The following is a 24,187-nucleotide window of genomic DNA, read 5'->3' as shown; positions in this document are numbered from 1 at the left end:
TCCCTGAGACATGGGCACCAGCGGGCGGCACCCCTGCCTTGGAGGGCTGGGTCCCACCCCTGGGTGGCCTCCTTGGAGCTGCCTGTTTCTATTAATCCCAGCCTCTGTCCTTTGCTTGCACCCCTGGTGGTTGTGGGGGATGCAGGCACTCCCGCAGTTATGACCTCTGATACCTCAGTATCTCCTTTTCCCATTCTCGGTTGACAGCATTTGAACCAGTTCCTTCTGTGAAATGACCCTGTGGTTTCTGTTCTAGACATTTCCCTGACTGGCCCACCTGTGATCCCCGCAGCTCCTATCTTCATCTCTCGGGCCTGGGGCCCCTTTGCAGGAAGCTCCTCCCTTGTGGTTTTCAGTCCCAGAGGCACAAGTGTCCCTATTCACTGGACTGGCTGTGCTGACTGTCCCCAAGTGGGGACAGCAGGGCCTGGCTCTTCCACAGCCCTACCCTCAAGACAGCCCAGGACCCGGCACCTGGCGAGCATTCGGTGGATGTATTGAATCAATCACCGACACATCTTCCGAAGCCTCCTGCGAGATGGAGACCTCACTGTGCACCTCCCTTCATCCACCCCCGAGTGCCGTACGCCCTCCTTCGTGATGTCCGCACCAGCTTACAGTTCTGCCATCGACTGGGCGTTGGGCGGCTCTGGGTTCTCAGGGTCTGTCCTGAGCCAGCAGTGATCTTTTACACGGGTTGGAAAATTAAGTCTCATTGTCCAGTTTTCCATTTATAATACAGAGATAGAAACAGTCAACCAATTGGCAACACTGGAAATCTGAGCGAAGGACTTTATAACAAACAGCTGAGATCAGGTGACAAGCACACGCTGTCCCTGCCTGTCCTGCCTGAAGCTGCCACTGCCATTCACCGCTTTGCTGCCTATTTAGGAATGTCTGGGAAGATGCTGGGGTGAGTCCAGGGGACCGGCCGCCTGCCTGGGCTCAGAGGGCCTCAGTTTCCCCAGCGGAAGGAAAGATGGGGGAGGCAGCCTGGTACATTTTTTACTTAAATCTTTCTCTTAAAGATAAAAGCTGTCAAGGGTTTTAAAGGGCCTGCAGGTGCCCATGTCTGAGCTCTGACAGGTCTATTTTTATACACTCAGTGGATGCCTGCCTGGCTGGCAATGCTGTAGGGGCTCAGAAAACAATACCCCCAAATGAGGGCCTCAGCAGCAGCCTGAGAAGCAAAGTTTCTCTCTGATCTTCTCCTGTCCTCTTGTCTCTCAGGCCCATTCTTCCCCAAGGCCAGCCACAGAAACTAGAATCCTTCTTCCCCAAAGCAGGACATAGAAACCAGTATCCCTTTCTCCCAAAGCCAGCCATCAAACATACAAATATCACTCTTTCTCTCTACTTTTCTGTGTAAAAACTAGCCATAAAGAAATTATCTGGCTGGGCATGCATGGCTTATGCTTGCAATCCCAGCACTTTGGGAGGTCGAAGCGGGAGGACTGCTTGAGCCCAGGAGTTCAAAACCAGCCTGGGCAACATAGTGAAACCCCATCTCTAAAAAAACATTAAAAATAAAAAAAGAAATTATCTGACCTTCCTTGCTTGACTTTAGGTCATAAGACCCCCATTCCAGAGAGCGTCCCACCCCATTCTCGGAGGAAGAAAGGCCAAGAAGAATCCAGGCAGACAGACCTTGCTAGGTTCCCTGCTCAGCCTATCAGCAGCAGGTCCGGCCTTGTTATATAATCCTCTTTCTACACGCTGTCCACCCTTTCTTGAACCTAAGCATAAAAATGGACAATTTCCCTGCATCTGTGGGTCTGCATTCTGAAGGCTCCCATGTATATATGCTAAACACATATATCTTTTGTCCAGTGAATCTGCCTTTTACGCGATGATTTTTCAGTGAACTTTCAGAAGGTCAAGGCTTTTGGCTCCAAATGTGCCCAGATGACAGAGCCAGAGAGCAGACCTGGTTTTATTTTTGTTTTCTCTGGACAGTGAGTGCCTTGAGGAGACGCATCCCAAACCAGCAGGCAGAGACCCCAAGACGTGAACTCCCCCTGCACCCAGGGATGTGGAAATGGGCTTTCTGGGGCCTGGGGACCCACCTGGCAGGGTGATGTCCCCGGCCCCCACGATGAACATGAAGAGGAAGTACCCCGGGATCTCAGGGATCCTTTTAGTGTTGGTCCCTTTTGTCACTCTGCACTTGGGCCAAGGGTTTGGGTACCATTATCCTACTTATCTGATCAAGTCATGCTAAAAAAAAAAAAAAATTCCAAAAGATTTTCTGTGTTCCTGACACGGAACAGAGATTTTCTGACCACTCTTGATAGGAGAAAACAAAAATAAGACCACATGAGCATAAAGAACCTAGTGTTGACGTCAGGCGAGGTCTGCACTGTCAGGCAAAGCTAACGCCGAGGCAAAGGGGGAAAGGCACTGGGAGGGAAGGCATGGGGGTGGGGGGACCATGTGCCCAGCGACCAGTTCAGGGGTTTTCCCTTCCTTTCCTGGCCATCCGCCCTCAAGGCTGCTTCCTGCAGAGCCTGCCGGGTTCTCTATGGAAGGCCTTGGTGATACAGCAGCACTCTGAAGGTTCACTCAATGAAGACCCTCAGCGGCCCACTTACTAGCTAGATAGCTAGACAAGGTCTGCATTAGGCCCTGGCTGGGTCAGGTTTCAAAACATTAAGCTTAAGCTTTTTTACTCTCCTTTTTTTAAAGGCACAGCTTTCCCAGTTTTTGTGTTCCTTGCTTGCACCCTGTTTTAATGTTGTAGTTACAGGTGTCCAGCAGGGAGGAATGCAGCCCCTGTGGGTGCTGGGGGGAGCTGCTGGGAATCCAAGTTCAACGAGCAGCTGTTTTCTGTTTTCTGTTGCCCCACAGCGCCACCTCCTGGCCCTTGGTGGTGATGATTTTGAAGTCGGCAGGTTCTGGCGGGCCGTGTGAACTCCAGCAGCTCTGGGCTGAGCTGTGGAAACACTGCATCCTTTGAAATAATACAGCTTCCCGAGCCCACCCCAGTCCCTAAAGACTGCCTCTGGGGTTGAGATTCTCAGATGCTTGATAGCATGGCTTTTTCCGGTGTTACGTGTCGTTTCCATCCCTAAGCCTGGTAGGGGTGGACCGGAGGCTGGACCAAGCTCCATCGGCTGCAGGAGGACCCTTCTGTGGGCTCCAGGCTGGCCGTGTGCATGTGGGGAGGTGGGATTTGCTGCTAGGCTTCATGATCACTGTGAAGAAGCAGCCCCCAAGAATAGGGTGATAGGCTCTCCCCATGTCACCGGCCAGTCCTAGTCACATCTGTTGTTGCAGCATGTTATCAGTAGAGCCTCCTTTTACGCTTAAACATGCCCTGGTTTGGATGATTGATCATACCTGACTCCACCCCACCCCCGCCACCCAGGAAGTGCAGCCGCCCTGTGGTGAGCGGTGCGCTGCTCCAGCGGTGCCTCTCCGCGGCCTCTGTCCTAAATTAAACTATGTGCTAAGATGCCTTGAAATGCCTGCAGCAGGCCCAGCGAGGGCTTGAATGCTCAAAGGTGTCTATGCCAACTTCTGCTTCTCCAGTCAAACTTGAGGCTTTAAGGGACAGGCACGAATAAGGTGTCTCTCCAGAAGGAAGGCCTGGGGGAGATGCCCCAATCCAGAAGCACGGCCTCTGCCCTGGATGTGCCCAGCTGCCGGAGGCAGGCAGCTGCTTCGTGGCCCTGGAGAAACTCACCTTGGTCTTGCAGATGGAGTCATCCAGGACACTGAGACACCAGACACCTGGCTTGGTGGGGGCTGTCCCACCCGAATGCTTGGCCAGGCTTAGTGGCAGAAGCCTTGGACTCCAGGTAACAGGGACAAGGTGAGCTTTCTCAAAAACACTGTTGGGTTAGCTCCCTTCAAACTCAAACACAAAAGACCCCCCAGCATCCTCCCGCCCTCCCCGTGAAAAGATCTCTTCCAAATGCCTTATGGGGGATCTTACAGGCAAACACACTGTTTAGTTTAAGACTACTGCCTGGATTTCAAATTCATCAGGAAATAAATACTTAGATTCAAAAGATGAAAACAACTGAATTACAACAGATTTCTCCAAATCTTGATAATCACCAGATTCATGTGAAATGTTTGTTGAAAAGAGAGAGCCTAGGCCCCAAACCAGATGTCCCAGGGAAGAAGGGCTTGGAAAACACGCAGTATTAACAAGCACCCTGGTGATTCAGTCAGCAGCTGGATTTCAGAAACTTGGCTTTGAGTTCTCAGCTTGCTTTGAAGATTTGAAAACAATATAATTTCAAATATTGGCAACTTCAACAGCACCCAGGACTTCTGAGGTGCTCAGTCCAGGCCAGTGGGATGCAGAGGTTTGCACCTCACATAAAAAGGAGCCAATTTCACAGGGCACAGTGGCTCATGCCTATAACCCCAGCACTTCGGGAGGCTGAGGTGGGTGGATTGCTTGAGCCCAGGAGTTCGAGGCCAGCCTGGGCAACACGGTGAGATGCCTGTCTCTACAAAAAATAAAAAAAAAAAAAAAAAAGCCAGAAGCAGAAATTGACAGAGAGGCATGTGCACGCACACACATGTGCACACACACATGCACACACACATACACACACACATGCACACACACATACACACACACATGCACACTCCAAAGGAAACTGCTTTAATATTCCTAAAATGCCTGGGAACAAAAAGCCCTTCTTACTCTCCACTCCTTACCTCCACCCTGCAGCCGCCCATGGAGGGACCGGATGACCTTGGCACTTCCGAACCTCTTGAAGCGGGCTTTCACGTGCTCATAGTACCACTCCAGTGAGCCGATCTTCACGACTCTGCAGAGACAAGCACAGGCCCATGACACTGTGTGAGTGCTATACACAGGCCTGCATAAATCACACACACATGCACACACACACACACGAGTGTGTGCGTGTGTGCGTCCACCCTTCTTCAGCTAGCCCCACGGAAGGGACGTGCCAGATCCAGAAACTATCAAGGTCATTTTACCTCAAGGCCTGGGCTCACCTGGCCAGATGGCAGGGGTCACAGAGCCATCCCTGCTCCTCCGGGTGGACGTGGCCACAGCTTTTGCAGGTGAAGAGGCCACATTCCAGGCACTGCCTTTTGCTATTCACAAGCATCCGGTAGGGCTGCAGGCAGTGGGTACAGTGGGTCTCGTTCAGATGGGCAGTGTCTGAAAGCAGCTCCCTCTTGGAGCTTTCCTTCTTAATCTTGCCCTTCAACCCCCTTGGAAAAATATCAGAAACAAGAAATATATTGGGCATCTTGTTTTTGCAACAGGCTTTAAGTGTGTACATGTACATACACACACACACAGACACAGACACATACACACACACAGTAACTGTCTCCTGTGCAGGAAACAGTGACCCAAAGTTGGGCAAAGGCACACAGGCATCTTTGAGTTGAGGGCTGAGCTCAAACAGGCAATTTTGGTGGCTAGAATGGAATGGAAACATGTTAATTTCATAGAAATGACATTGCATTTAAGATTTCTGTGGCTGTTTACAATTTTACCAATTTTGGTTGGCAGGTCACTGCACCCTCCCCAGGGTGGTCACAGAGTCCTGAGGGCAAAGCCAGATGGTGTTCACTGATCAAGCATTTTTTGGTCTCCTCCAGCAGTGGGGCAAGAGTTGAGCTAATGCCCCAGGTTTGCTCCTCTAGAGCGCAGCTGAGATGGCTCAGTGAGTTTCCAGAGCAGGAATCATCCAGGACCCGGAAGTCTACAGTTCTCCTAGACCATCCGAGTTTAAAGAACACAGCTTCCTGGTGAAACTGCCAAGTTGAACTGATTGGAAAATGCACCCTTAGATGATAATGAACACATTTCTTTTGTTCTAGATTTCAGAGAATGTCTGCCAAACGTAATATTTTCAGTTTCAGATGAGATAAAATTAATCCATTCCTAGTGACAAAAACAAGAAGGACACTGGGTGCCATTGTCTTCTGAGAACTCTGAAGTGCACTGATTTGGAGAGGGACACCCAGAGTGCAGCAAATGTGAGAAGAGTGGAGGAGTCCCACAAGGCAGTGCGAGGCCACCTCCGGTTTCAAGTGCAATTGGCTGAACTTCACTGATTTTCCTCTCTCCACTATTTACAAAAATGTTCACTGAGATGGACACAGAATCAGGCTCTTGTCATAGCTTCAAAAACCAAGAGAAAAAGGGTCAAGCAGTTGTAGGAATCTAGGGGGATACCGCCATCCACAGACTACAGTTCAGATAAAGCCACACTGACAAGGTAAAGTCTTTGCCCCAAACAGAGGAGCACAAGACCCCTGGAGCCAGATGGGAAGGGCCTCACTCCCTGCATTTCCACCCTTGCCAGCTCTGCATCAACCAGAAAACCTGGAGGCCACCCCTTCACCGGACAGGGCTTGTTCGCCTCTGTCCCAGGGAGTACCTCTTCTTCTGTATCCAGGCAGAACGATACCCCGAGGCCCAGCACAGCAGGAAGAAAGACAAGGACATGTGCACTGCCCTGCAACCCAGGCTGGAGGAGTGCTCTTAAATAAGAGCCCAGAAGTGTCCTGGGGCAGCAGCAGCTGGAGTTGATATATTTCAGGGGCTGACATTGGGGGAAAGGAGAACTGTATTGTGCTTTAGATTCTTTAAAACATAACTTCCCTTCTTCATAGCCAGAGACCAGGAAGAGGGGGCAGAGAAGACTCCATTTGGGAAGACCAAATGACACCTGCCAGCCACTCCAGGACATATTGACCAGACCCGGAGCTTCAGCTCCTGAGGGGTGAATGGGGCCAGAGCACTCCACACACTCTGCTTATTGGGTTGACCAGAAGCCACTCCTCAACAGGCAAAAGCCAGGCACGTGGCTCCAAGTTAAAGTTAGCTTCAGGAATAAAAGACCCTCCTGAATATGACCTACCATCAGAAACAGACTCGAAACAAGTCAGCTTGGTGTGCTGAATGGGGCGTAAGCAAATACGTGTGGTCTCAACGAGAGAGAGAGAAGAGACATGGGAGGAAACCAGGCTGAGATGGGAGCACCACTGGCTATGCTGGTGGAGTGGAGAAGAACTGGTTAAGACAGAGATGGTGAGGAATCACAGCTCACAATGGAGGGGGAAATGGGCACAACTTCTACAGTGGAATATTAGATCCAATGATTTCAAAGAGTGATCTTCAAAGTGTGGTCCAGGGACCTCTCCTCTGGAGGTTCCTAAGATCCTTTAGGGGGTGGGTCACAAGGCCAAAGCTATTTATGTAATAATGCTAAGATGTCATTTGCCTTTTTTTGCTCTTTGACGCCTGCACCGAAGGTGTAAAAACAATGGTGGGTAAAACCCACTGGGGCTTTGGCAGGAGTCAAGGCAGTGGGCCCAACTGCACTGGCAGTCACTGTATCCTTCATCGAAAAAGAAATGGGCCGGATGCAGTGGCTCTGGCTCACGCCTCTAATCCTAGCACATGGGGAGGCTGAGGCAGGTGGATCACCTGAGGTAAGGAGTTCAAGACTAGCCTGGCCAACATGGTGAAACCCCGTCTCTACTAAAAATACAAAAATTAGCCAGGCGCAGTGGTGCACCTGTAATCCCTGCTACTTGGGAGGCTGAGGCAGGAGAGTCGCTTGAACCAGGGAAGCAGAGGTTGCAGTGAGCCGAGATTATGTCACTGCACTCCAGCATGGGTGACATAATCTGTCTGTCACAAATAAAAGATTCTGTCTCAAATAAAAGAAAAAGAAATGAGAAGAAAAAACAGTTTCATTTAAGAATCACCTTGATGAAACACTGAAAGTTATGAGTCTTTTTGAACCGTGGCCCCCAGTCCATGTCTTTTGAGTATTCTGCATGATGAGCTTGGAGGAGGACAGGAAGCTCTTCTGCCCGCATGTTGAAGGTGACAGATATTTCTATTAAAAGGATTGGGCAATTGTTCAGATTGCAACCTGAGCTAGAAACTTTTCTCATGAAATACCATTTTCATTTGGGAGAACAACGGACAGATGAACTGTTTCGATTTGGGTACTTGGCAGATATCTTCTCAAAAATGAACAAAATGCGACTCTCACTTCAAGGAAAAGAAGTGACAGTATTTATTGCCAGTAATAAAACAGAAGCTTTCAAGCACAAACTAGAATTTTGGAAAACATATACCGCCTGCTGTGAGCTTGACAGTTTGCAACACTGGGAGACTTTTGATGAGCGTTTCCAACATGGGGAGACTTTTGATGAGATCGCTGGTGAGAGTAACAGAAGTGGTTCTCCTTTGGTGTGCATATGACATGTGTCAACATTTGAGAAGTCTGCATCACTCAGTGAGCCAGTGTCTTCCAAATGATTAATGCACGGTGTTACAAAAATCACACAGGGGTAGAAAATCCACTTCAAGTGCAAGAGAGACCAATGGATTTTAACAAACAGAAAAGGAAAGGTTCATTAATATGGTGTCAGATTCCACATCACAACTAACCTTTAAGAAACTACCAACTGCCCGGGCGCAGTGGCTCACGCCTGTAATTCCAGCAATTTGGGAGGCAGAGGCAGGTGGATCACCTGAGGTCAGGAGTTTGAGACTAGCTTGGCCAACATGGTGAAACCATGTCTCTACTAAAAATACAAAAACTAGCCAGGCATGGTGGCACACACCTGTAGTCACAGCTACTCAGGAGGCTGAGGCAGGGGAATCACGTGAACCCGGGAGGTGGAGGTTGCAGTGAACCAAGATTGCACCACTACACTCCATCCTGGGTGGCAGAGCGAGACTTTGTCTCAAAAAAAAAAAAAAAAAATAGAGAAAAGAAAAAAACGACCAACTCCAACTGCCGGGTTTTCATGTTGTAACAACACACAGTGTTCATTATTGTCTACAAAGGCTATTCAAGTACTCCTTGTTTCAATTATGTATCTGTATGAGCCTAGATTTTCTTCAAATACTACAGCCCAGAAAACATGTGACGACCCACTGAATGCAGAAGCAAGCGGAGAATTCACCCATCTTCTATTGTTCCAGATAAGGGAGGAGACCACCCCTCATATTGTCTTATGCCCAATTTCTGCCTCCAAAGAAAAAAGAAGTAAAAATTAAAAGGCAGAAATGAAATCCACGGGCAGACAGCCCAGTGCCACACCCTGGGCCTGGTTAAAGATCGACCCCTGACCTAACCGGTTCTGTTATCTATAGATTACAGACATTGCATGGAAAAGCACTGTGAAAATCCCTGTCCCGTTCTGTTCCGTTCTAATTACTGGCGCAGGTGCATGCAGCCCCCAGTCATGCACCCCCTGCTTGCTCAATCGATCACGACCCTCTCACATGAACCCCCTTAGAGTTGTAAGCCCTTAAAAGGGACAGGAATAGCTCACTCGAGGAACTTGGTTTTTGGAGACATGAGTCTGCTGATGCTCCCAGCCGAATAAAGCCTTTTCCTTCTACAGTTCGGTGTCCCAGGGGTTCTTGTCTGTGGCTTTTCCTGCTACACAGACATTAAAGGGATTTGCAAAAACAGAACAACACCAATCACCTTACTCATGCTCTTATTTTGGGAAAATCTCATTTTTTATAAAAACTGTATTTATGTTAACATGTAGGGGGTTTACTGGTATTTTTAAATGAGTGAATAAATACATATTTTTAACTCCCAGTTTTAATTTCTGATGTGGTAAATATTAATAGATACGACCCATATGAATAAAACTCTTTGGGGTTCTCAGTAATTTAGGAAATGCGAAGGGGTCCTGAGGTGCAAAGGTTTGAGAACCACTGATTTCGAAGTCAAGTTTGCTCTCCCTCCCAGAATGTGGAGAAAAGGGACTAAGCGATGGGAGAGAGTGGGAAGATGATGGTAAAGGCCGAGAAAGTGAGCCCCCAAGGGGGACAGAGCCCTGGAGATGGGGATGCGTGGGGTGGGAGGGAAGTGCTGTCCTCATCCTCGGGCCAGGGGACCCACATGACTGTCCTCTGCAGTCCCACCTCCAGAGGGCCCTGGGACACGCATGCCAGAACTGTGACTGGTGGGGCAGAACAGAGACAAGGGGAGACTCCTCTCCTCAAGGGAGGCCCGGCGGCCTCTGAGGAAAGGGCGCATACCAGGGAAGCAAACGCTTCCAGGACGGGAGCAGGAAGGAAAGGCCACTCTTACGATAGGGTCTGGACAGGAGAGGTGAGCCACGCAGGGTGAAGGGGTCAGACCTGTGCCCTGCTCTGCCCCTCTTGGGGTGGAATCTAGACAGGGGTGTGGTGGTAACATGCAGGAATACTGGGGAGAGCCCAGGATGGCGGGGCTGGTGGCCACCTCTGCAGGCACAGCAGGGGGAAGCTCCCACTGTGGCCGTCCCCAAGGTCCAGCACACAGGCGGGGGAAGAGACTGCATGAGGGGTCCTGTGGGCCTCCACTTGCGTTGGGTGCTGGGGTGGTGGGGAACCCACATCCCTGTGATCCTCAGACCACGGTCCAGCAGGACTGCATGCGACGAGGAGCAGCCAGGGGACTGGCAGAGGCTTGGGGTTTGTGGAAGAGGCCACAGCATGTGGGTATGTGGCTGGGATCAGGGTCTCAGTGGTGGGTGCCCTCTGCATCTCAGTGCCCGGCCAGTACCCTTCATGTACCAGCCAGTGGTTCCCCATCCTGCAAGCTGACCTGCCCTCCACTCTGCATCAGGACCAGCAAGGAGGTGGGGACAGTGTGTGGAGTCAAGACCCCATCAACCTGGCCAGCAGGAGGGTCATGAGCCCTTTTCCCAAGGCCCAGCTGCTGGCCTGGCCAAAAGCAGGGGTTGGGGAGCAGAGGTGGGGTTGTGGGGAGCTCTGGAAGAGAAGCTTAGCCAGGAACAGAGACTCGGTAAGTGAGCAGAGTCTGGGAGATCTGAAGCCCTGAAGCCTGCACTGTCTTGCTGCTCAAGGGGTGGGGTCTCACAAGCAGGAGCAGACGGGAAATAAAAGGCCTGTGTTTCCTTCGCACAGCTTGGTTGAGCATGAGTGAGTTTTTGACCATGCCACCGAGGCAGCCGTCACCCTAACAACACACGAAAACTCTCCTAACCAGAGAGAAGAAACAAAGAAAGAGCCGAGTCTTCAGATTAGAGGGGTCGCTGGATGGTAGGAGACGCCTACAGAGACTGACAAGACCACTCGGTCATAGGGTGGGCAAAACCCCTACCAGCCTGGTGGACAGAACTGGTGGCCTCCATCGGAGCGGAGCTCATGCAGGGGTCCCTTCTGCAGCGCTGAGGGCTGGCCATGGGGCAGTGGCTCCCGTCCTACTGCTGCGGTTTCAGAGCTCCACCAACTCCATGGCTTAAAACAATGCAAATGCTGGCCAGGTGCGGTGGCTCACACCTGTAATCCCAGCACTTTTGGAGGCCAAGGTGGGTGGATCACCTGAGGTCAGGAGTTCAAGACCAGCCTGGCCAACATGGTGAATCCCCATCTCTACTAAAAATACAAAAAATCAGCCCAGTGTGGTGGCGGGCACCTGTAATCCCAGCTACTTGGGAGGCTGAGACAGGAGAATCGCTTAAACCCAGGAGGTAGAGGTTGCAGTGAGCTGAGATCGCACCACTGCACTCCAGCCTGGGCAATAAGAGCAAAACTCCACCTCAAAAAACAAAATAAAATAAAATAAACACAATAAAAAACAATGCAAATGCATTACCTGACAGCTCTGGAGGGCAGAAGTTTGACTCAGGATTTACTGAGCTAACGTCAAGGTGTTGGCAGGAGCCCCCGGGGGAGAGTCTGCTCTCTGGCAGGTCAGCTTCTTGAGGGCTTCAGGTGTGTGGGCTCCTGGTCCCTTTCTCCATCTTCAAAACCAGCCATCCCTTCTGCTTCCAAGGCCCCTGTGGTGATATTGGGCCCACCCAGGGAACCCGGGATCATCTCCCAGGTCCAGGCCAGCAGGTGGGCAGCCTAAAATGCATAATCCCTTTGCTGTATAGCCTCACGAATTCACAGGTTCTGGGGATTGGGAAGTGGACATCTTTTTGGGGGGGATTATTCTGCTTACCACCGGTAGCAGCATCCCCACAGCCTGTAGGGGAAAGTGTGTGAGCTCAGATTGTACTCCCAGCCAAGTGGGACAGATCCTCAAAGACAAAATCCACACTCCATGCCATGCCTGAGAAAACAGCCTGAGGACAGGCCCCAGGTGATGGAGAAATGATTCCCGAGGGTGACCCTGAGTTGGGGGCTGGAGCACAAAAGACCCAGTGAGTCACGGGATGGAGGGGCCAGATGACTGAAAGCACGGCAACCGAAGTAAACCTGACGTCAGGGCTAACGGCTGGCAGAGGACGGAAAGACGGCAGCGTTGCTGAGGAGCAGCGCCGGGGACCCAGGCTCCCCATCCTGGGAACGTGTGTCGGGAATTACCACGAGGGAGCTGGAAACTCACTCAAGTTCCTGGAGATCCTCTAAAGGGGAAGACCAAGATGAGGATAAAAATGATGAAGAGGAAGTGAGTGGTGATGTGAGAATGGCAGGTGCTGAGACATGGAGCCTCAGAGAATCTCATAAAATATCTCAGACCAACGTTCCCCTCCAGGCCCTGCCTTGGCAGATGATTCCCTGTTTTAGCCCCTGTTTTTTTATCTCTAGAGTTGCCTGTGTCAGTGATTCCAACCAGTCTGGCTAAGGGTGATTTCAAATTCCTTATGATCAAAAAATGGATTTTTATTATTTATTTATGTATTTATTTTTGAGATGGAATTTCGCTCTGCCGCCCAGGCTGGACTGAAGTGGTGTGATCTTGGCTCACTGCAACCTTTGCCCCAGGGTTCAGGCGATTCTCCTGCCTCAGCCTCCTGAGTAGCTGAGACGACAGGCGCCTGCCATATGGCTGGCTAATTTTCGTATTTTTAGTAGAGATGGGGGTTTCGCCATGCTGACCAGGCTGGTCTCGAACTCCTACCCTCAGGTGATCCACCTGCTTCGGCCTCCCAAAGTGCTAGGGTTACAGGCGTCAGTCACCGAGCCTGGCCAAAATAAATTTTTTTTTAAAGCAAGCTACGGTTTGCCCATGTCTCATACTGGGAGACCCTTCACAGATTCTCTCAGGAACCTCCTCTGTTTGCAGAGATCACAAATCCACGTCACTACCTATTTGCCTTTCCAGGGCAGGTTGGCAGGCCTAATATTTGATTTGTAGGCTGTGTCCTTTAAAACAGGGTGTTCCGTTTGGGCTTCAGCCTTTCCCCCAGGGCATGAGTCACCCAAGTCCGGCTATGCATGGTCTCCTAGTTCTTCCTGGGTTTGGAGAATATCCATTAATTTCTACCATAACCACAGCTGAGGGGCTACCCCAACAAATGCAGAAAGCAGTTACTGGAAGAACTTGACACAAGCATGACATAAATCAGCACCAATGCAAGCTCAAGGGTGCTCAGGAGGAGGCCCGCTCCTTTTGTGCACAGCCCCAGGTCCCTTGGGTCCAGGACAGGTATGGGTGCCCAAGAAGTTCTGGGCTCTTCTGGGGACAGAGGGAGTTAAAAAGCTGTGACTATTAACCAATGTTCCCTTCAAGAAGGTTTACTTTGGCCCTACTTTGTATTTGTAAAACATTAAAAAATAATAACATGTGATAATCTTTTCTGTACTTAAAACCTTCTTAATACTCAAGTGATATGAATGAATCTAAAACACTCAAGACGCGAGCACTCTGAGGTCCACTTCTATGGAACTCACCATCAGATTACAGGAAAACAGGGACAATGGAACTTTGGTGCAAACATCACGAGGATATCCTCAGCTAACTCCAGACTGTGAAAAATTCCACAAAAAGTAAACAGCTAGCTTTCTTCTACACATAAGCTTCAAATTAAAAAAAACAGAGAGCTGAAAAGAGATCTTACAGATTTAAAGAGACTTAAAAGATACAGCAAGCAAGTGTAAGGTCTGGACCTTATTTGGAGATGAGCAGAAAAGTTTTAACACACATTAGATATTTAAGGAATTAGAGCTAATTATTTTATCTATTTTTTTTTTTTTTTTTTTTGAGGAGTGCAGTGGTGCCATCTCAGCTCGTGCAACCTCCACCTCCCAGGTTCAAGCACTTTTCTTGCCTCAGCCTACTGAGTAGCTAGGATTACAGGCACCTGCCACCATGCCTGGCTGATTTTTTTGTATTTTTTGTATTTTTTTTTTTTTTAGTAGGGACGTGGTTTCACTATGTTAGCCAGGCTGGCCTCGAACTCCTGACCTCAGGTGATCCACCCTCTTCGGCCTCTCAAAGTGCTGGGATTACAGGTGTGAGCCACTGTGTCTCGCCTAGAGTGAATTATTTTAGATGTAATATATATTTATGGGGGAAATAGGAGATGAGAGGAACAATAATACAAGACAATACACCAATACACAGCAAGCTCTCACTCACTGCAGACAGATCTGCAAATGCTAAAAGTAAACATTTACCAGATATTCATCACAGCTGGGTAACCCGCCCCAGACTCAGTTTCTCACCTGTGCATGGGGACAGTAAAAGTAACCACATCACAGGTTAACATCTGAGGGTTAAAGGAGACAACAGAGATGAAGCTGAAAGAGGTTATCATCCAACGTGAGCCCAGAGGGCTGTGGAGTCGTTCCATGGTCAGTACCATGCTGGGGGCTGGTGACGCAGCAGCCAAAGCAATAGAACCCTCATGGGGCTTAGATGCCGGCAGGGATAAGACACTAACAAGGAAATGACTCACTGGGCATTGGAGAAGCGCTAAGGAGGAAATGGAGGAGGGAGTAAGGGCCCATGGCGAGCAGGGGTGAGGAGGGCGAATTTCATCATAAATGCGATGGAAGCTCTGTGGGAGTTATGAGCTGGGGGATGACCTGATCCACATTTTTAAGGCATGAGTCTGGGGAACGCGAGGAGAATGGACAACAAGACAGTGAGGGTGGAGGGAGAGAAGAGTGAGTGTGTGTGTGGGGTGGATTCCTGTGGTGTCCACAAGAAAGACAGTGTGGCGTGACCTGAGGCCGGCATTGAGGGTGGTGAGCAGTGGCTGTATTGGTTGAGCCACGGGACTGGCTGAGTGTGGGGTGTGGGGTGACAGGGAAGGAGCAGAGACAGCCACGAGTCCTGGGAACTTAACTTTGGCAACCAGCCTGCGTCCAAGATGGGGATGGGGTGCTTGGAGGTGGAGGAGAAATCACAACTTCTGTTTTGGACATGCTGGGACAGAGATGCCAGTGGAACACTCTGGCCACAGTGTCGTGCAGGCCTTTGCCTACGAAAGTTAGAGTTCAGAGGATGCGTCTCTGATGTGGGTGTAAACTAGGGACTCATTGTTTAGATGTGTTGTCTAGCCGCTATAGTAGCTCCTAGCTGCTAGGGCACATGCAGCTGCTTAAGTTTAAATTAATTAAAATTGAATACGATTAAAACTTTTGTTCCCCAGTTGCATCAGCCACACTTCTGGGGCTCCATAGTCTTGGGTGGCTAGTGGCTGCCTCATGGGGCATGCAGATACGAACATTTCCATCACTGCAGAAAATTCCATCCGGTAGTGCTGGTCTAGAACTCATTTAAATCCTTGGGGCTGGACAAGGTCACTGGAGAAGTGAGTGACACAGAGCAGAGAAGAGAGTTGAGGCCAGGGCCCTCGACCCTGCACAAGGGAATATTTAAAGAGTCCAAGAAGTTCCAGCAGAGGAGACAAAGAAAGGGCTAGACTCCAACACACGATGTAGAGCCACATCCAGAGAGGGCTCAATGAGTGCTGAGCTTCTGCTACCATTATTGGATTTTTCTCCATATTTTTTAAAAAAGTAAAATGTGGCTAAGTGTAGGGGCTCACATCTGTAATCTCAGCACTTTGGGAGGTTGAAGTGGGAAGATCACTTGAGCCCAGGAGTTCCAGACAAGCCTGGACAACATAGAGAGACCCCATCTCTATAAAAAATTTAAAAAATTAGCTAGATGTGGTGATGCACGCCTGTAGTCTCAGCTACTCGGAAGACTGAGATGGGAGGGTTACTTAAGCCTGGGAGGTCGAGGCTGCAGTGAGCCATGATCACACCACTGCACGCCAGCCTGGGTAACAGAGCGAGACCCTGTCTCAAAAAAACAACAAAAAAAGTAAAATGGGATAAAATTACATTTTCACAACTTGCTTTTTCTACTGGACAATGTCTTGTGAACTATTAATGTCAATTTATTTCTATAGCATTATTTTTATTGGGTGCTGAGCAACCCATTGTTAAATCCATTGTTAAATTTGGTATTTAACCAAAGCCTGAACATATGGACATTAGGGTCTTTCTAGTTCTTCTCTCCTATAACCCTTGTCTGATTCTCTCCTTATGATGACTTTCAGCAGAGGACCTGCTGGCTCAACGGGTGAGCATACTTTTAAGACTTTTGCTACCTTGTTCCAAATGGGCCTCTGCAAAGATGTGATGTGGTGGCCACTACTCACATGTGGCCATCAAAAACCTGCTGCAATATGACTAATAAGACTGAAGAGCTAAATTTTATTTAATTATAATTTTTTTATTTTATTATAATTAATTTTAATAGCCACTAGTGGCTAGTACCTTCTGTCCTGGACAGTGCAGCCTTAGGTCTATTTATATGATGATTTAACTGGGCTATATATATTTTTTTCTTTATCTTCATCAGTATGAGGTGTCAGGGTGAGGCCAGTGAACACTCTGGTATGAAGCAGTTTAAATCACACAGGATTTATTTGTTCTTTGACTATATGAAAGATCCGTCCATAAAACATATGGACCCAAACCCTCCGGGAAGATCTGTCATTGGCAATTTATTCCAATAATGGGCTAGCAGGAAAAAGAGGAGGCTTCAAACTAACCACAGAGAAAGGTCAAGAGAGTGTGGGGAAAGGAACACCCAGGACAAACAGAGGGTCAGGAGGGACAAAGGCTGAGAGGGGCTGCTGATCGGGCAGCTCCTGGGATAGGACGTGGGTGTTAAGTTAAATCTATCCTAAAACTCCTGTCTGATGCCAATGGTGCTAACTTCCTAATTTTGTACATCTTCAAGTTTTTGATTCTATGGTGCACAGCAGTGTGTCCTCGTGGGAGGCAGGAACAGCTCTCCCACTCTATATAGCAAACAGCCCATTCCCAAATCCCTAGTGGCACAGACGACTTCAGGGAGAGATTATGCCTGCCTGTTCCCCTTCCTTCTCACCGATCCCTCCTAAGGGCCAGCAAGGAGAGCCTTGTCAGGGGTGTGAGTCACTGAATGTCCACAGCACAGCCTGGAGGGAGGGGCAGGCCTGGCCAAGGGAGCAGCAGCTTCCGTGGCTTGGGGACAGTACGCTGCTCAAGGGGGTCTCAGGGTCACATGCCCTCCTTCCTCCAGCATATCAGGAATCTGGACCAGCTTGTTTGTCCCTGCTTTGACAGAGGAGAAATCAAATTTGTGTTGCTCTGACGCTGTGGGAAAGGGTACAGGAGTCACCTCCAGACCCTGCCCAGCGTCCTTCAACATGATTGATGCTCACATCTGCGGAGAAATACTGAGCAGGAATCCATCTGACACACATCTGCTAATTTTAAGAATGTTAAAAGAAATGCATTTTCTTTGGTTTGATAATTGGTGCATTAAGTGAATCAGATCTTAAGCAAATCAACCCCCCAGCAAACTTGTTTCTGGAGCACTGGCCTTGAGTCTGCACGCTGTGTTCCCCGATGCATATTCTGGGTAGTAAAGCTCTTTCCAAGAAATGACGGTGTGTTTCTTGGTTTCACAATTCCCCCACCCCTGTCCTCTCCTCTCTCCTATCATTGGCCTTGAGTTTCCTCGGGCTGGGTCGTGCCCACGGGCATCCCTCTCAGAGTATGTGAGACACACTGGAAACTGCTGGGTGGTTCCCGAAGTGCTACATTTGTTACTGCCACCTACTTAGTGGTCCCTTGAGCACCAGTTTCTTCATCCAGCCTCTTGCTGATTCAGATATTTAAGACTTGGTGACCGGGAGCAGACATGAGGACCCCGAGGATGTCACCCAGAGAGACGCTACAGAGAACGGGATTCTGTGGCGGGAGCACACAGATGCTGTTCATGTTGAAATTGGTTAAACGCACAGACTAACAATGATGAAAGACGGGGAAGAGAGAGGTTCATTATTGTAAAAGTTATCTTCCGTTTCATCACGGATTTCTGGTATTTTCACCAGCTCCTCTGCAGAACCAATTTTGGTGCCAAGAACCAGAGCCTTTATTCTACGCTTGTTTCCTCTGTGGCCTTGCAGAGCGTCCACACCGCCCCGTTTGAGCAGAGCACACTGCGAGGTGTGTTTCGACCTTGCGGTGCTCACGGCACGTGCACGTGACACGTGCCCACACGCCAGGGCCCTGCCACTCCCCAGGGCTCATGAGGCACCTGTGAAAAGGCTTCTCACAGGTAGAGGCAGCTCTCCTTTTAGTGACATATTTAACCAATAGGGCAGTCAACAAAAGACAACCACAAATGAAACAATAAGAAACTCGAAAACCTCTTAACTACTTCTGCCCCCACACTGTTTACATCAGGGGTCCCCAAGCCCCGGCCGTGGCCCAGTAAGTGTCCCTGGCCTGTGAGGAACCGAATTGCATGGCAGGAGGTGAATGGCAGGTAAGAGAGCATTTCCTGCCTGAGCTCCGCCTCCTGCCAGGTCAGCAGCAGCGGTAGATTCTCATAGAGCTCCCGTAGTTCTCTGCTGTGAACTGTGCCCGCGAGGGATCGTGTGCTCCTCATGAGAATGAGAACGAGGTGGAACAGCTTCATCCTGAAACCATCCCCAACCCCGCCCCCGGCCCCCTCCCCCCACCCCTCACATCTGTGGAAACATTGTCTTCTATGAAACCAGTCTCTGGTGCCAAAAAGGTTGGGGACCACTGGTTTACACGATTCTTTGCCTCCCAAATGTGTCACCTGCTGAAATGTACTCTCATAGTAAGACCCATCACAGCAATGCCACTTGGGGCTTCAGTATTCTCGACCTAACACTACCTTGACACAGGCTTTTCACAGCACTGCCTCTCTGCACACTGACGTTTTCAACACGGTACTCTACGCTCATGTGGCCCCTCCCCATCGGAAGGCATTTGGGGATTTAACAAGCCCACCCCCTAATCACATAGCAGGCCGAGAAGACTTAGCAGAGTGGGCCAATTAACGCCCCCACCACTGGCTCATTCTGAGCAAACAGCCTCAGGCACAGAATGAACAATGCATAGAACGAACAATGTGACCTCGGCTGTAACCAAGTGGCCATCAGCGGCCCACCAGGCAGGGTCATCAGAACCCATATTCTTACAAAAGTCCTTTCCTAAGAGTACTGAGAGGCGACCTGGGTGCGTCCTTTCCTAAGAGTTCTGGGAGGTGACCTGGGTGCGTCCTTTCCTAAGAGTTCTGGGAGGTGACCTGGGTGCGTCCCTTCTTTGCAATGTGGAATGATAAAAAGAGCATGAAATAAGGAAAGACGGGTGTCAGAAGGGGGTGAGCCACAGACAGGAAACACATGGGATTTTCTGCTAAACCCGCTTCAGATAAGCCTGGACTGGAGCAGGGCGGACCATTCAGCAGTCCCCTGGAAGACAGTGCCTGCCCGGGACCCCCAGGCCCCACTGGCTCCCTCCCTCTGCTCCTTGGAAAACATCATTCTCCCCCCTTTTCCTTTTCTCTCCATTCGTCTATACTCAGGCAATGAGAAGTTACAAGTTGCCATTTGAAATAAGGGCTGACAATAGCCAGAGCTGCCCTGGAGACAGGGCAGGATGCACCTAGGAAGGATCCACCCAGAAGGGGGTTCTGCTAACGAGAACGATGCTCTGCCCTTGGCACAGCCTGAACGCCAAAGCTGACGCAGGGAGAGCTGCTCTGGTGAAAACAGTGAGAGAACATTTGAGTTTACCTAGAGAGAATGGGAAAGAGAGGGTGAGGGACTTCAGAATGTGGAAATGGGGGATCTGAGATTCAAGAGAGAAGGGGTGAGGACAGGGCCCTTGAGACCGCATTTTCCTGCCAGCGTAAAGGGGACAGGGTGGCAGCCCTGGGGTCAGCTGTGTGCCAGTCGGCAGCCTCTGCTCAGGCTTTAAGTCGGTCGCAGCCGGGCATGGCCACCAGGCTGGTACTGGCTGTACCAGGGCCAGAAGGATGGGCCCTCTCCCGAGACCAGCGGTGAAACCTGGGCTATAATGAAATCCAAGGGTGACTGGTGGTCCAGGGCCGAGGGAGAGTGGGGGATCACACGGCGGGGAGGCTCTGACTCCAGCCCCTCGCCACCAACACGGGCGCCTCCTGCTCCATGTGGGGCTGAACTGCTCTTGCTTCACCTACAGGTTTGTTGCGGACGCTGTTCAGCATGGGGACCCAAAGTCCCCCTTCTGCTGCTCCTTCTGTCTCCTTTCTTGGTGCTTTGTCTCCTCAACATGCTTGAGCTGACGTCCCCGGGGCTGGTCCCTATCCGGATTCCTTTCCAGTGTGGTCTCCTACAGCCCTGCCGCTTTAAATGCTGAGGTCAGCTGAACAATGCTGCCACCCCCCGCCCCAAGGCGTTCATGTTCTAGTCCCAAGAACCTGTGAAAATGTCACCTCACATAGCAAAAGGGACTTTGCCGATGGAATGACATTAAGGATCCTGAGATGGGAAGAGGGTCCTGGATGATGCGGGCAGTCCCTAAATGTAACCACATTTCTCCTCACAGGGGAGAGAGGAAGGCAGGAAAGTCAAAGAGAGAGATGTGAGCACAGAGGCACAGGTGAGAGAGGGAGAGGGTGAGAGAGAGGCAGTGGCAGAGGGAGACATTGTTAGATGTTGTGCTGATGGCTTTGGAGGTGGAGGAGGGGCCAGGAGCTAACGAATCCAGGAAGCCTCTAGAACCTGGAAAAGGCCGAGAGATGGGTCCTCCCTCGAGCCTCCAGCTGGAATGTAGCTCTGAGGACACCTTGATTTTAGGACCTCTGACCTGCAGAACTGCAGGAGAGCTGTGTGCTTTAAACACTAAATCTGTACTGTACAAGCCACATATGCAGCAGTCCCAGAAACGAATACAAATACCTTTCATCTGTTTCACCATATGAAGCTTCACCATTACAAAGCTCTCATAACGCATCTCCTCTGAGCTCCAGACTAGTGTATGTGTCCAACACCCGCTCAACACACCTGCGTGATGTCACTTCAACATGCCTGAAACATTTCCCCCAAACCTCTCCATCTGTGGCCTCTCCAGCAGAGCTGACCTCAACTCTGTCCTTGAAGTTGCTCAGGCCACAACCTTGAAGTTGCCCTTGACCCCTCTCACCCTGGAGACCCCCCACCTGATCTCTGGACAAGCTTGCTGGCTCTGCCTGCAAAGTGCATCTGGCCACTTCACAGAGCCCACCGCTGTGAAACAGAAACCAGGACTTGCTGTTGCTCCGCTTGAAGGCCTGTGGTGACTCAGGGGAAGGCTGAGGCCCTGTGAAGCTCTACAGGACCCCCATGACTGGCAACAGATCCCATGCTCCCCACCTGTTACATCTCCAACTGCCTCTCTTCCTGGCCCCCTCATTCACTCCACTCCAGCCTTGCCAGCCTATGCTCTCCCTGGGGCACACCAGGCTCCCTCCTGCCATCTTCAGTGGGGCCCTCTGCCCTCCACCCTCTGCCCTCTGTCCTCTGCTCTCTGCCCTCCGCCCTCCGCCGGGAGCATCCTCTCAGCTTTTGCTTAACTACTTCCCTCATATGCTTCCTTCTCATAGGGTGACCCAATCCACTAAAGACATCAAGACAGGATAAGGGGGCCCAGATGATAGAGGGGGGAGGAAGATGTGCAGTGGATGGAGGAGTGAACAAGGATCGGTGGATTTTAGCCCAGTCACTGGGCAGAGTGGTACAAAACTGTGCTGGGGTCACCCATGGTGAGGACGGGATGCTGCCTGGCATTGCTGAAAAGAGAGGTGGAAGGGCAGTCTGTGTTCTAAAGACTTGATTCCGACATCTAGGTGTTTCAGAATGGCATGGAGACTTTCCCCATGTATCACCTTTTGCTCTGTTCTTCAAAGATGTGGCCTAAGTGTCATCTGGCTTAGCAGATATCACCCTGGAAGCTGGATCAAGTTGAAATAAAACTATTCAGAGAAAAAGTGAATGTCAGTTTGGCAAGTCAGATCTTCTCATTGAGAAAACCAAGGCCAGAAAGAAGAGCTGTGTCCCAGACCCGGCTTCCTGTCCATCACTCTTCACCCTGCACGTGGCCGTCGACCCACCCAGACAGCACCCATATGATGGCCCTGGGGGTAGATCAGGGACCCCGGGCTCCTTGGGCTCAGCACGGCACACTCACTCTAGTCGTTCCTCTTCTTTCCTTCGGAGGTCAAAATCTCGTTGAACAACTTTCAAGACATGCTGGGCCTCTTCATCAGTGAGCTTGGAAAGATCCAGTTTCTTCCCCATTTCTGCTTCTTGTCGGGGTCACACCTGGAATGTCACAGGATCACAAGTCATCAGTCCCAGAAGCCTACCGATGCCAACCAAGTCACAGAGTAAGAGACAACACAGAACGCCGCTGACTTCTCAGGACATCTGTCTGTACTTGGGTTAAATGGTTTTCTAATGCTCATCTGGAAACTTGTGTAGTTTAAGGAATTTAAGTGAATCTATGCAAAATTCCCACATTCGAATTTTAAAAGGGATATACTTCCTACTCTCCCAAACACACTCAGCCATGGGTCCCTCCTTCTCTTTCCACTGTGGAATAAACGTCAGTGTTCTCCCCATCCAGGGGCATGGCTCCTCTCCCTCACCTAGGGTTGAGCTTTGCAACAGAAAACCCTGGGAGAAATGCTCCATTCCTGAGGCTTCTCGCCTTAAGTTTCTTGGGAGAGGGAACAGCACAGAAAAGAGGAAACTTCACAGCAAATTCGTAGTCAGCTCAGAGTCTCCTGTTCATTTCCTAGACCTCCTAGAATGATGCTGCAGGCTCCGTGTGGGCAGGGACGCCTGGATGGCTGACCCACTAGGTGGAATAGTTGGGACACTCCACAACACTTGGAAGGTTTCACCATCCTCCGGGCGTGGGGGGCTGTTCAGGTTTGCCATGTGTGTGTTTGGGGGTGGTTACAGGGGGAGGTCATATAAGCCTGATGCCTGTGAGGGCGATGTGCTTGTGCTGGGAATATCCACATAATTTCCATGGGGAGGCAAAAGTGATGCAACTTGGGAGAACAAAACATCTGGGCAGGATGAGCAGTGGGTGCTGAGCCTTATTTACTTGAGAGGTCAGCTATGGGGCTGCCCAGCAGGGATTCTCAAGCCTGGGGTGTATTAGGACCACCTAACACTACTGGTGGCTAGGCCCCACCCTCAGCAAATCTAATTAAATTTTTTTAAATTTTACTTAATTTTTTTTTTTAGAGACAAGTTCTCACTATGCAGCCCGGGCTGGTCTTGAACTCTTGGCTCCTGGGCTCGAGTAATCCTTCTGCCTTGGCCTCCCAAAGAGCCACGGTGCCTGTCTGAGAATCTGTTGTGACTCAGCTGCTCAACAGAGCAGCAGCCCCACCTAATGCACTGTGTGATGCTGTGTTTGTAGGTAACCTGATGACCAAGAAGTCAAACCTCAGATGATCTTATGCCCTTTTTGAAGATCATCAGACCTGATCCCAATCAATGTCCAAAGGACAGAGGAAGGAAAATCCAAATGTCAAAAGCCAAGATAAGCAGAACCTTAGAATCTTGCTTGCTACTCAAAATGTGGTTGATGGACTGGCAGCATCCCCTGGGAACTTGTTAGAAGTACAGACTCTCAGGCTTCACCCCAGACCTACTCATTCAGAATCTGCCTTTGAACAAGATCTCCAGGCAGCTCGAGTGCATGAGTTGGCCCATGCTGCTATCCCCAGAGCCCTCTGAGTAGCAAAGCTCTAGGGCAGACTCATTCACTTGGGTAGTGGGTGAGTCACCGGGGACCTTGGCCTGTACATCCTGTCAGGTGGTTGATGGGTGTGAGGCAGGGGACTGATACAGTGGTGGTGGCTGAGCAGAGAATGACAAATCCACTTGCTGGCTTTTCTATGGCAATATCACACAGGCCTAACAGCTTATATTGATGTGGACATTACTGCTGGGTATAAAATTGGAGGAACAATTATACCAGGGAGAACCTCACCACCAATGCATGCACACTGGGACACTGCAAAACTGTGCGTGCTCCCCACAGAGGACTTCCCTGATCATCCTGTGGTTTTTACTCCTTCACCTGTCCCCATCCCTTTAACGTTTCTTTATACCCCTTAACAGTTGGTGATGTCCCATTAGTTAT

The 24,187-nt window shown here is 50.1% G+C and overlaps 1 protein-coding gene across 6 annotated transcripts in view; it reads right to left on the bottom strand.

Annotated features, from left to right (window-relative positions):
• The window catches only part of MLPH (melanophilin), a 67,890-nt gene that overhangs the window by 38,646 nt on the left and 5,057 nt on the right, over positions 1-24,187 (bottom strand). For all 6 annotated transcript variants that reach the window (XR_004027872.1, XM_030803106.1, XM_030803103.1 and 3 more), the window contains 3 exons: positions 22,211-22,344; positions 4,984-5,205; positions 4,678-4,790 (listed from right to left, as the gene is read on the bottom strand). Coding sequence is in view for 5 of the 6 variants with exons in the window: in XM_030803106.1 (XP_030658966.1) it covers positions 4,678-4,790; positions 4,984-5,205; positions 22,211-22,320 (445 nt within the window). In the remaining variant the exon portion in view is untranslated. The remainder of the gene's footprint in view (positions 1-4,677; positions 4,791-4,983; positions 5,206-22,210; positions 22,345-24,187) is intronic.

Source organism: Nomascus leucogenys, chromosome 22a (genome assembly GCF_006542625.1).
Source record: "Nomascus leucogenys isolate Asia chromosome 22a, Asia_NLE_v1, whole genome shotgun sequence".
In the NCBI taxonomy this organism is placed as follows: domain Eukaryota; kingdom Metazoa; phylum Chordata; class Mammalia; order Primates; family Hylobatidae; genus Nomascus; species Nomascus leucogenys.
Note: the sequence above shows the minus strand (reverse complement) of the source record. Positions and strands in the feature narration are given on the sequence as shown.